The following is a 13,931-nucleotide window of genomic DNA, read 5'->3' as shown; positions in this document are numbered from 1 at the left end:
CTAGAGCCCGTGCTCCGCAACAAGAGAAGCTACCACAGTGAGAAGCCCACACACTGCAATGAAGAGTAGCCCCCGTTCACCGCAACTAGAGAAAGCCCATGCACAGCAACGAAGACCCAAGGCAGCCAAAAAGAAAGGAAGGGAGGAGAGGGGAGGCAAGGCAAGGGGAAGGGAGGGGAGGAAAAATTACAAGACATACTAAAAGGAAAAGAAAAACACAGTCTGAAAAGACAATGTAAGCATCAGAACCAGACTCAGATATGGGAAGGATTAACAGACCAGGAATTTAAAACATCTATGATTAAGATGCTAAGGGCAGGGCTTCCCTGGTGGCGCAGTGGTTGAGAGTCCGCCTGCCGATGCAGGGGACACGGGTTCGTGCCCCAGTCCGGGAAGATCCCACATGCCGCGGAGTGGCTGGGCCCATGAGCCACGGCCGCTGAGCCTGTGCGTCCGGAGCCTGTGTTCCGCAACGGGAAAGGCCCGCGTACCGCAAAAAAAAAAAAAAAAGATGCTAAGGGCTCTCTAATGGATTAAGTAGACAGCATGCAAGAATAGATGGACAACAGAAGCAGAGAGATGGAAGTTCTAAGAACCAAAAAGAAATGCTAGCAATCAAAAATACTGTGACAGAAATGAAGAATGCTTTTGATGGGATTTCTTAGTGGATGGACACTGCTAAGGAAAGAATCTCTGAGCATGAGGATATCTCAATAGACACCACCAAAACTAAAAAGCAAAGAGAACAAAGACTGAAAGACACAGAACAGAATATCCAATAACAACTGTGGGATAACTACAAAAGGCATAACATACATGTAGTGGAAATTCTAGAAGCAGAAGAAAAAAAAAGAACAGAAGAGATACTTGAAACAATAATGACTGAAAATGTCCCCCAAATTAATGTCAGATACCAAACCACAGATCCAGGAAGCTCTGAGAAAACTGAGCAGGATAAATGCCCAAAAAGACCCCACACCTAGTGACATCATTTTTTAAACTACAGAAAATCAAAGATAAAGAATAAATCCTGAAAGAAACCAGAGGGGAAAAACATCTTACCTATAGAGGAACAAAGAAAAAAATTACACCCAATGTGTCCTCCAAAACCAGGAAAGCAAGAAGAAAGTGGAATGGAGTATTAAAAATGTTGAGAGGGCTTCCCTGGTGGCGCAGTGGTTGAGAATCTGCCTGCTAATGCAGGGGACAGGGGTTCGAACACTGGTCTGGGAAGATCCCACATGCCGCGGAGCAACTAGGCCCATGAGCCACAACTGCTGAGCCTGCACGTCTGGAGCCTGTGCTCCGCAACAAGAGAGGCCGTGATAGTGAGAGGCCCGCGCACCGCGATGAAGAGTGGCCACCGCTTGCCACAACTAGAGAAAGCCCTCGCACAGAAACGAAGACCCAACAGAGCCAAAAATAAATAAATTTTTTTTAAAAAAACCTCTATCAAAAAAAAAAATTGTTGAGAGACCAAAACCACCAACCTATAATTCCATACCATGTGAAAGTATCCTTCAAAAGTGAAGGAGAGCAACTTCCCTGGTGGTCCAGTGGGTAAGACTCTGCGCTCCCAATGCAGGGGGCCCGGGTTTGATCCCTGGTCGGGGAACTAGATCCCGCATGTTGCAACTAAGAGTCCGCATGCCTCAACTAAGAAGTCTGTGTGCCACAACTAAGAAGAAGTCTGCACGCCGCAGAGAAGATCCCACATGCCACAACTAAGACCTAGCACAGCCTAAATAAATTTTTAAAAAGTGAAGGAAAAATACTTTTTCAGACAAACAAAAACTGAGAGAATTTGTTGCCAGTAAACCTGTTTTGCAAGAAATGTTAAAAGAGGGCTTCCCTGGTGGCTCAGTGGTTAAGAATCCACCTGCCAATGCAGGGGACATGGGTTCGAGCCCTGGTCTGGGAAGATCCCGCATGCCACAGAGCAACTAAGCCCATGCACCACAACTACTGAGCCTATGTGCCACAACTACTGAAACCCACGTGCTTAGAGCCCGTGCTCTGCAACGAGAAGCCACAACGAGAAGCCCGCACACCACAATTAAAAGTAGCCCCCACTTGCCACAACTAGAGAAAGCCCGCGTGCAGCAAAGAAGACCCAACACAGCCATAAATAAATAAATATAGATAGATAGAAATGTTAAAAGAAATTCTTCAGAGAGAAGGAAAAAAGTTAGAAACTTTGAATATATTAAGGAAGAGCACTGGAGAAGGAATAAGTGAAGGTAGAATAAACATTTTATTTTTCTTATTCTTAACTGATCTTTGTTCAAAATAATAGTAGTTTAAAATAATACTACCAACAATGTATTCAATTATGTTTGCTTTTATATAAGTAAAATGAATGACAGCAATGAAACAAGGGATAGGAGGAAAGAATTAGGACTACAGATTTTGTTATGTTACTTGCACTATTCATGAAGAGATACAGTGCTATTTGAAAGTGGACTTGGATTACTTGTAAATGTACACTGCAACCTCTAGGGTAACCACTAAAGAAAGTTTAAAAAAAAGGTATAACTAATATGCTAACAAAGAAGAGAGGGGAATCCTATAAAATACTCAATTAAAACCACAAAAAGGAATTCCCTGGCAGTCCAGTGGTTAGTACTCTGTGCTTTCAGTGCCCTGAGCCAGGGTTCAATACCCGGTTGGGGAACTAAGATCCCGTGAGCTGCACAGCGTGTCCAAACAAACAAACAAAAAAACACAAAACGCAGAAGAAGAATGGAAGACAAAAACAGGAGCAAAGAACAAATAGAAAAAGTAACAAATATGGTAGATGTTAATCCTACTATATCAATAATTACTTTGAATGTCAATGTTCCAAATGCATCAATTAAAAGAGAGACATAATCAGAGTGGATCAATAAATAAGACTCAACTACATGTTGTCTATAAGAAACCCACTTTATATATAGATTAAAACTAAATGGCCATGGGACTTCCCTGGCAGTCCAGTGGTTAAGACTTAACATTCCAATGTAGGGTGTGTGGGTTCGATCCCTGGTCGGGATGCTAAAATCCCACATGCCTCACGGCCAAAAAACCAAAACATAAAACAGGAGATATTCTAACAAATTCAATAAAGAATTTAAAAATGGTCCACATCAAAAAAAAATCTTAAAAAAAAAAACTAACTGGACAGAGAAATCTATACCATGCTAACATGAATCAAAAGCAAGCCAGGGTAGGGACCTTCCTAGTGGTCCAGTAGTTAGGACTTCACAGTTTTACTGCTGAGGCGCCGGGTTCGATCCCTGGTCGGGGAACTAAGATCCCACTAGGCATGTGGTGCCACCGAAAAACAAAACAAAAAAGAGAGAAAGAGAAAGAAAGAAAGCCAGGGTAGCTATATTAATTTCAGACAAAGCACCTCACACCAAGGAAAGTTACTAGAGATAAAGAAAGGCATTAGGGCCTCCCTGGTGGCGCAGTGGTTAAGAATCCACCTGCCAACGCGGGGGATACAGGTTTAAGCCCTGGTCCAGGAAGATCCCACATGCTGTGGAGCAACTAAGCCCGTGCGCCACAACTACTGAGCCTGCGCTCTAGAGCCCGTGAGCCACAACTACTGAGCCCACGTGCCACAACTACTGAAGCCCTCACACCTAGAGCCCATGCTCCACAAGGGAAGCCACTGCAGTGAGAAGCCTGCGCACCACAACGAAGGGTAGTCCCCACTCGCCGCAACTAGAGAAAGCCTGCGCGCAGCAACGAAGACCCAACGCACCCAAAAATAATAAATAAACACTAAATGTTAGTTCTTTTAAAAAAGAAAAAAAGGCATTATATGGGAAACAAAATGAAAAGACAAGCTACAGACTAGGAGAAAATATTTGCAAATGATGCAACAAACAAGGGCTTCATTTCCAAAATATACATACAACTCAATATCAAAAAAACAAACAACCCAATCAAAAAATGGGCAGAAGACCTAAACAGACATCTCTGCAAAGACATACAGATGGCCAACAGGCACATGAAATGATGCTCAACATCACTAATTATTAGAGAAATGAAAATCAAAACTACAATGAGGTATCACCTCACACCGGTCAGAATGGCCATCATCAAAAAGTCTACAAAGAATAAATGCTGGCGAGGATGTAGAGAAAAGGGAACCCTCCTGCACTGTTGGTGCAGCCACTATGGAGAAGAGTATGAAGGTTCCTTAAAAAACTAAAAACAGGGACTTCCCTGGTGGTCCAGTGGTAAAGAATCCGCCTTACAATGCAGGGGACGCAGGTTTGATCCCTAGTTGGAGAACTAGGATCCCACATGCTGCGAGGCAACTAAGCCTGCATGCCACAACTACTGAGCTCGTGCACCTCAACGAGAGAGCCCACATGCTGCAAACTACAGAGCCCACACGCTCTAGAGCCCGTGTGCCACAACTACAGAGCCCATGCACCCTGTAGCCTGCACACCACAACTAGAGAAAACCCACACACCAACTAGAGAGAAGTCCACGCACCACAACAAAAGATCCTGTATGCCTCAACGAAGACCCGATGCAGCCAAAAATAAATTAAATACATAAATAAAAAATAAATCTTGGGCTTCCCTGGTGGCGCAGTGGTTGAGTCCGCCTGCCGATGCAGGGGACACGGGTTCATGCCCTGGTCCGCGAAGATCCCATATGCCGCGGAGCGGCTGGGCCCATGAGCCATGGCCACTGAGCCTGCATGTCCGGAGCCTGTGCTCCGCAACGGGAGAGGCCACAACAGTGAGAGGCCTGCGTACCGCCAAAAAAAAAAAAATGAATCTTAAAAAAGAAGAAAAACACCCTAAAAACAGAGTCACCGTGTGATCCAACAATCCCACTCCTGGGCATATTCAGAAAAGATGAAAATTCTAATTCAAAAAGATACATGTGCCCCGATATTCATTCATAGCAACACTATTTACAACAGCCAAGACATGGAAGCAACCTAAGTATGGCCATCAAAAGATGAATGGATAAAGAAGATGTGGTACACATTTACAATGGAATATTACTGAGCCATAAAAAAGAACAAAATCCCATTTGCAGCAACACAGATGGACCTAGAGATTATCATACTAAGTGAAGTAAGTCAGAAAAAGACAAATATCATGACCTATCATATCACTTACATGTGGAATCTAAAAAAAGGATAAAAATGAACTTATTTACAAAACAGAAACAGACTCACAGACATAGAAAACAAACTTATGGTTACCAAAGGGGAAAGGGTGGAGGATAAATTAGGAGTTTGGGATTAATAGATATACACTACTATATAGAAAACAGATAAACAATAAGGAACTACTGTATAAGCAAAGGGAATTATATTCAATATCTTGTAATAACCTATAATAGAAAAGAATCTGAAAAAGAATATATATATAAAATATATATCACTAAATATCAATGAATCACTTTACTGTCCACCTGAAACTAACACAACATTTTAAATCAACTATACTTCAAAAATCCAAAGCAAAACTGCAAGACCTAAATTCCTTTCCACTCAAAAAAATCTTAAACCACACATTTTGATTGTTCAACTAAAGGAATAAATGTCTATTAATTTTTTAATTAAATAGTGAGACCACTACATATCTATTAAAATGACCAAAATTTGCAAAACACCAACAGCACCTAATGCAGGTGAGTACATAGAGCGACAGGAACTTTCATTCATTGATGACAAATGCAAAATGGTACAGCCACTCTGGTAGACAGTTTTGCAGTTTCTTATAAAACTAAACATACTTTTACTATATGATCCAACAATAACACTTCTTGGTATTTACACAAAGGAGTTGAAAACTGACGTCCACGCAAAAACCTGCACACGGTACACAATATGTTGATTTTTTTTTTTTGAGGTATTTTTTTGAATTGATACAGGAGCTTTATTCTGAATTGCCAAAACTTTATTCAAATTACTCCAGAATATAATTGCCAAAACTATTCAACACTGCGATGAAGATGTCCTTCAGTAGGTAAATGAATAAATAAACTGTGGTACACCCAAACAATGGAATAGTATTCAGCATTAAAATGAAATGAGCTACCAAGTCATGAGAAGATATGGAACAAACTTAAATATATATTACTCAATGAAAGAAGCCCATCTGAAAAGGCTACATTCTGTATGATTCCAATTATATGACACTCTGGAAAAGGCAAAACTATAGAGACAGTAAAAAGATCAGTGGTTGTCAGGGGCTGAGGGGAGGGAGGAATGAATCTGTGGAGCACAGAGGATTTTTAGCGCAGTGAAACTACTATGTACAATACTACAATGGTGGATACACTTCATGTTTGTCCAAACCACAGAATGTGTAACACCAAGAATGAACCTTAATGTAAACTATGGACTCTGAGCAATAATGATGTGTCAATGTAGGTTCATCATTTGTAACAAATGTACCACTGTGCTGTGGGATGTTGATAATGCGGGAGGCTATGCATACAGGGACAGTGCATTTATGGGAAATCTCTGTACCTTCTGCTCAATTTTGCTGTGAACCTAAACCTGCTCTAAAAAATAAAGTCTATCCAAGAAAAAACAAAAACTATTGTACTGAGGATGTCATTTTCAGTAAAGTGCTTTATAAAATAATATCCCCATGGTATCCAACAAGGATCATGACTATCTTCATCTGTGTGTGAGGAGAGAGGGAAGACAGAGCTGGGAAACTGCCCCCTAAGAGGGCATCCCACGAGGGAAGCACTGGCACAGGATGCCTCTGGGTCAAGAAGTAAGCCCTGCTGAAGGCTCTGCTCTGATCCCACAGTGACCACTAACCCCAAATACATACAAGTCTCCTCTCCTCACTCTGCTCAGAAACCCATTTCCTGGGATTATGAATTATCTCTGAGCTCTAATAAAATGCATACTTAGCCAGTTAGAACATTCTACCAGAGACAGTGGCGATCAAGAGAGTATACACAGAGGACTGTAAGGTGAGTCTGTTTTAGCTTGTTGATTCCAGGTGACAGGGTTTACTCAAGGATTCAATTTAGAGGAGAAAGTAGAGGTTCATAACCTATAAAGCCCGATAGTGGAACACATACCTAAATCTCAAACTGGCAAAACAAATCACCCTTGCTTAGTCAGTACTAAGTCCTGTCAGAAAAAAACATGAGTCACTGGCCCATAGTATTAGACTTGCACAAAAAAAATACTTTTAAAATTATCACTTTCAAAAATTTTGCTCTTAAAAATTATTTTAAGTCTTAAGTACAAGCTGCTGGGGAAGAATGCTAACAGAAAGCTATTCCATTAGCCCTAACCACTGAGCATGATTTACCAAAGAATAGGGGAGAGGTGAGGATGAGAGAGCAATGGCAGGGCAAAAAGAAGAAAAGTGTGCTTCCTCTTGTCCTATGGTGGCCCCTGCCCTCACTCAGGGCACTTCTGTGCCCTTTAAGAGGATATAGAGCACCAAGACCAAGCAACACCATAGTGGAAGAAAAAACAGAAATGAATCCAAGATCTGGAAAAAAAATATTTTATCTGCTTTATTATCTACAACAAAAATGTAAAAACCTAGTCATTTGTTTTCAACTTTATATTACTCAGCAATAAACATTTCTCAGATTTGTCTAGAGAATTGGGCCAAGAGAGTATATGCTTAGAAAAAGAATGTGGTGTGAGCCTAGCAGACAGGAAAGATCTGCTGAAACTCAGAAGTTTAAGAACTCTTCATAACTGACATCAACTGACACACCACACAGACAAGCACCTAGCATAATGTGACCATAAATTAAAATCCCCTATAAAAAAGAAAAAGCTGGGGCTTCCCTGGTGGCACAGTGGTTGAGAGTCCGCCTGCCGATGCAGGGGACGCAGGTTCGTGCCCCGGTCCGGGAAGATCCCACATGTCGTGGAGCGGCTGGGCCCGTTAGCCATGGCCGCTGAGCCTGCGTGTCCGGAGCCTGTGCTCCGCAACAGGAGAGGCCACAACAGTGAGAGGCCCGCGTACCACAAAAAAAAAAAAAAGGAAAAGCTAAGATTCTGAGACATGATACCATCTACCCACATTTTATAAATGTTTAATTTCTCAAAAGCATCAATATCTTCTCTTTCCCTGTAAGCTCCATTCTATACTCTGAAAATAGACTATGCCATAAAACTGAGAAAATGCAAACCGGAATTTTATAGAAGTTAAGCCATTTCTATGATCCAGCTCAGCAGAGTGACTTTTTGGTTTTGTACTGACATTGAGAAAATGGCGGCCTGCTTATCCTGAAGCCAGACAGGGCACTGGTTCTGAGGGTGAGTACAAGGAAATCTCTAAAACAAAATCAGAGATTGCTGACCTGCAAATTAATCTATAAATGGAACTCACAGGACTATCAGATACTGCTTAAAGTTTTGTAATAATAAAAATCTGCTTTCTTCTGATCAGTTTCAGTGATCAAGGACACATGACAGGCCTTCAGAATATGCTAACAGGTAGCAAACACCCCTATAGCAAAAATCTTTAAAAAAAAGAAAAGAAAAGAAAAGAAAAACCCTGTAACTAAAAGCAGAAATGCATAATTTCTAATAAAGCATTATTCAGCAGAAAGAAATTTCAAAGACCACTAACCTGGTCCTCCTCTTCATCCTCATCCTCTGCCAGACGCTGCCTGCCTACTTCATACAGCCTGCACACCGTGTCCATGTTCAGAGAATCCATGCTGCCTTGGTTCTGAAATAGAACACCCAGTCCACAAGAAGTTAGTTTTTAGAAGGCCCATATCCACACCTCAGCTATGACTGGCACTCACACACCTTGACCCTGTAACTATCAAAGCTTCCAATACCCAAAATTCTTGAACTGATTCTGAAAATGTTTATGTCTAGGACACAGAGAGGGAAAGAAAAACAGGATGAGAAGGCCTGGACAGCAAGGGAGAGACCACCATCCCTGGGAACAACACTGTTCCGAGGATGCTCTAGAGAGAGACTGACTCCTCTAAGAAAGGGCTGACAGTGTGAGTTCAGGATAATAGGAGATGGGACGCTCCACAATGCTCTATATCAGGATTTTCCTACTTCTCTTATACTGTGTATCTCCCCATCAGATGAGTAGATTACCCTAATCTATCACCAGAAATGCATCATCTTTAGAACACATAACAGACAAAAATGTCTGGAGTATAAGTTGAAAATGATCTTAAATATCAGAATAAAACAGTAGGATTTCTTCTTGCTCCCTTTACCTCGATGACAGCAAGATAGCAGTCTTTGGTGTCTGTACATAGGTCAAAAATGTTCCGTTTCACATCAATGGTCGCTGGAAAACAGAATGTGACAAGACTCAGGACTAGACTACTACCGTGATCTTAAAACCAGCCTTTCTGTTAAAGGAATTCAAGGTGACTGTTCATAAATATTTCCCTAACTCCTCTGCTTTTCAAAAGCAGAAAAATTATAATTCTCTCAGAAAATGGAGGATCTTAAATAAGGATCACCAAAACAAGGCAAAATCATCAATACCTGACCTTCACACTTACCTATAGGTTTGTAATCAGTTGCATTAAACGTTCGGAAGGATGATCCAAAAGGGCTTTTCATCCTCTCTTCCAGTAAGTCATCTTCATCATCTGCCTGCAACATAGCTAGTTGGGACAGAAAGGGGAAATAGGAAAGGGAAGCAAAATACTATTAGAATCAGAAACATCCCCTATTCACAACTGCAGAAAATATTAATGGACAATCAAGACTTCAGAGAGTTTCCCTGTAGTAAATTCCTCTCAAAGCATCCTCCTTGCACATCCAAACAATATCCTCAACCTCTCATCTAGCTTCCAACAACTGTTACAGCTGAAAGCGTACAAAAATCACAAGACAAAAAAGGTTTTTCTTGAAGTTCATAATGATACGCATGGTAAATTACTCATGAAATTTCTTTCTATACAAGATTTACTTGTTATCTTCAAAGCCAGTGGCCCTCCACTCTAAATCGACATTATTCTCATCAACAAATTTTGTCACCATTTGTACTATTATTTTATCTCTTATGTTACAACTTTGAAATGTTTTTCAATTCACATTTGACAGATATTTCTAAATAGGAAGTATCAAATTAAGTGAGTGGGGAGAGGAGGGAGAAAGAGAATAATGAAAAGTGAAAAGTTTATTACCTCCATACATCACTGTCCCCGTGTGGTTGAACACCACTCGACACTGATCTAGAGCAGGAACTGTGTGTAAAAGATGGAAAGTACGAAGGTCCCACTAGGAGGGGAAAGGTCAAGGAAAACTCTTTTCCCCAAAACTTCTTATTTAACCTCATGAGGGAAATTCTGAAATACCACTTTCTTTTCCCCTCCTTCTAGGTATTAATGCTTTAGAAGTCAACAAGATCAAGATAAAGCAAAAGCATTCAGAATGCATATTACTGAATAATGACCCTGAAAATCTCCTATAATATCCTCATATACATAAAAACTACATGAGCTCCCTCTCTCCCAACAGTAGCACTTCTTTTTACTCTTATGTGTCATTTCTATAGAGCAAAAGTAAAATCCTTCTGAAGACAGATAAAAGTCAATCTGACACCTGGGGAAGTGGGAGGGAGTAATCTGGTCACTTCCCAATACAAAGAAAACATGCTAGTAAAAGTCATCGATAATTACCAGTATCAATTGAATCCCCTACAGATTCAATAATACTTCAAACCAAAGGAAAAAAAACAGGTTATTTACCTGTGTGGATACTTCGACCAGGTATTGGTAGAAAGATAAATAATTTCTGCATTACAAACTAGGTAACAAATGGCAATTAAGACATGGGCATAAAGGATACAATCTCAGTATTAATGATGACCTCCAGCCCATTCGGATGGAAAACGCCACTGATGTTCATGTTGAACTTGTCAAACTTGTGGATGGCCTGTGCAGAGCGGACATCCCAGAGGACGCCATCATTTAAGACAAGATCATCTGTAGGATTAAAGGTGGCACAGTTCCTCTTGTAGTTGTTGGCAAGATCTGGGTTAAACAGAGTCAACAGCTTGTTGCCAGTCTGAATATCATAAATCTTTAGAGAAGAAGGGGTGGGAAGAGAAAAATCAGACCAATCCATCCACTGACGAATTCAAACAGAAGCTGCATAAAATATCTCTCTCATGCTTTCCAAAGCCCATCAAAATTATAAAAGGCTTAACATTGAAAATAACTGGAAAATAGGAAGACCACACCCATACAAGCAAAGTTTATGTACTCTGGTTCCCATTCAAGGTTTGAAAAGTCTCTTTGCCACAAGTAAGAAAATGAGAAGTGAGACTGCAATAGGGATAAGAAAACCCTCTTCTTTCCCATCCCACTTTCAAGAAACAGAAAATGTTTCTAAGACTGAAACTGAGAAACTCTCCATGTGGACTAACCAACATTACTCACAGAATACTCTGACAGGTTACTTTTTGGAGAAAGGCATCAACGAAATGCCCTTTTCTCCTTAAAATATCCCAATATACTATCCAAAGTCTACAATGTGCAACCCATGCAGAGACCAGATCTTTCCCATCAGCTTACAGACATGCTGTAATATATCCAATCTTTTTAAAAAATCCTCCTTTAATAGAGGAACAAATAGGGAGACACCACAAGGAAACAAACAAATCCAGATCGTGGGACAAGACAACTAGCCTGGTCTCTTCAAAAGTCAATGTCATGAAAACTGGAGAAATGGTTCTTGGCTTTAAAACATTAGTGAGACATAACAACCAAATGCAATATGTGAATCTTGGCTGGATCCTGGTTCAAAAAAAAAAAAAAAAACATTTGAAACCAAACACATCAGGAACAATCGGGAAAACTGAGTATGAGATGGATATTAGTTGATATTTGGGAATTACTATAAATTTTCTTATATTTGGTAACTGTGATTATGTAATAAAATGTCACTATTGCTAGGATATACATGTTATAAGAGTTAGGGATAAAATGTTTGCAACTTACTTTCTATAATTCAGAAAAACACACATATTTACACAGAAAGAAACTATGGCAAAATACTAAACTGATGAATCTAGGTGGTAGGTATGTGTACTACTATTTCAACTCTTCTATATATTTTAACACTTTCAAATTAAGTTTGGGAGAAACCCTCTCTTCACCACTCCATATCCCCCACCTCAAGCTACTATCCCCTCTTCTTTTCATTTTTCAGCAAAATACTACAAAAGACTTGTCTATACTCAGTGTCTCCACTTCTCTCCCGTTCTCTCGTGAACCCACTCTAATCAGATTTTTCATCCCAGTGCACAGAACTAGCTCCTGACATGGTTAACACTGACCTCCACATGGTTAGTCAAAGGTCACTTCTCAATTCTCATCCTTTTTTTTTTTTGGCCATGCCACACAGCTTGCAGAATCTTAGTTCCCCGACCAGTGATTGAACCCCAGCCCTCAGCAGTGAAAGCCCAGAGTCCTAACCAATGAATCCCCGGGGAATTCCCTCAATTCTCAACTTATGTAACCTATCAGCAGTTTCTGACCCAGGAGATCAATCCTTCTTCAAAAGAGTCTTCCCTTGCCTTCTAGAGCACATCTTTTTCCTGAGGTCTCCTGCTACCTAACTGGCCACACACTTTGTTCTCCTTCCCAAGTTCCTTCTCACATGGGCAACTTCTAAATACTAGCACATGCCAGGACTCTGTCTTTACACCACTCTTCTCTAGCCTCCTTAATGATCTCATCCAAGTTCACAGTTCATACTGTCGACAAGTGAACAACTCCCATATTTATATCTCCCACCCCAGACTTTTCTCCTGAACCCCCAATTTGTATATTCAACTGCCCATTCCCTATTTGAGTGGCTAAGAGAATCACAAACTCCATGTATCCAAAACCCCAGGGCCCAGGTGCATCACTTCTCATTGCCTCCACCACGCCCACCTAGGCACAGCCCCACTGCGCTCTCACATATTAGCTGGCACAACACCCTCCTAACTGGAAAGCCTCCTCTTGCTTCTCTCACAGAAACCAGACTCACACTTTAGGAATTTTACATCCAGTCATGTGCTTTCTTGCTCACCCTCCAGTGTCTTCATCTCACTCAGAGGAAAAACCAAAGGTCTTAAACAACACATTGCAAGAGGCTACATGCTATGCCCCACCACTGACCTCAGCCTTCTTCCTCCCACCTCCCAAGTAAGGGCTTTTCCCTTGCCATCCCCCGTCTTAGATCACTTTTCCCCACACATCTGCATGATGCCCACACTTCCTTCAAGACGCTGCTTAAACATTACCCAATCAGTGACACTGATTTCCTAGATAAAAAGGAAGTCCCCCACACCACCACCAAGCACTTCCTACCTCTTACCCTGCTTTCTTTTCCCTGGCAGCACTTACCATCTGACATACTATATATTTGCTTCTTTATTCACTGTCTCCCCAGTGAGGCTCCATAAAGGCAGGGACTTTATTTCATCTAAAACTTAGTGTTTGAAAATATCTGCTCTGCTAATGAAATAGTTCTCAAATTGTCAGATAAAGTTCTCTTCACATTTTCCCATATAACTCAGAATTACTTCATTACACTTACAGATTCTATCTGGAAAGAATATCACTGAGTAATTTTTTTTTGTCACCCACAGGACTTAAGTCCTCACACTCAGTCCAGAAGATCTCAGTATAAACAAATAGACAAATCACTTGAAAGAAGTGGATTCTAAAGTACTTACATGGGCAATGTCTCCTTTTGTGCCTATGACTCGATCCTGAGAGTGCTTACTGAACTCAACATAGTGATCTTCTGTGAAGGAATGCCTATGAACAAACAACAGAAGTACTGATATAACTAACCTTTGGGACATAATTATTCAACTGACTGAAAACAAGGTGATCCTCAGCCTCTTGCCTGACTATACTCACCTAAAGATTCTAAGCTCCCAAAGAGGAAAAACTTGTACACCTAAGATTAAAAAGAAAATTCCCTCCACCA

The 13,931-nt window shown here is 40.8% G+C and overlaps 1 protein-coding gene across 11 annotated transcripts in view; it reads right to left on the bottom strand.

Moving 5' to 3' along the window:
• Window positions 1–13,931, bottom strand: part of DCAF1 (DDB1 and CUL4 associated factor 1) — a 93,239-nt gene that overhangs the window by 14,603 nt on the left and 64,705 nt on the right. For all 11 annotated transcript variants that reach the window (XM_060308884.1, XM_070046633.1, XM_070046635.1 and 8 more), the window contains 6 exons: window positions 13,672–13,756; window positions 10,791–11,024; window positions 10,127–10,220; window positions 9,497–9,601; window positions 9,203–9,276; window positions 8,587–8,688 (listed from right to left, as the gene is read on the bottom strand). In XM_060308884.1, the coding sequence (XP_060164867.1) occupies window positions 8,587–8,688; window positions 9,203–9,276; window positions 9,497–9,601; window positions 10,127–10,220; window positions 10,791–11,024; window positions 13,672–13,756 (694 nt within the window). The remainder of the gene's footprint in view (window positions 1–8,586; window positions 8,689–9,202; window positions 9,277–9,496; window positions 9,602–10,126; window positions 10,221–10,790; window positions 11,025–13,671; window positions 13,757–13,931) is intronic.

The sequence above is a fragment of the Globicephala melas genome, chromosome 11 (genome assembly GCF_963455315.2).
Source record: "Globicephala melas chromosome 11, mGloMel1.2, whole genome shotgun sequence".
NCBI classification, from domain to species: domain Eukaryota; kingdom Metazoa; phylum Chordata; class Mammalia; order Artiodactyla; family Delphinidae; genus Globicephala; species Globicephala melas.
This window is presented reverse-complemented; position numbering and strand designations above follow the sequence as displayed.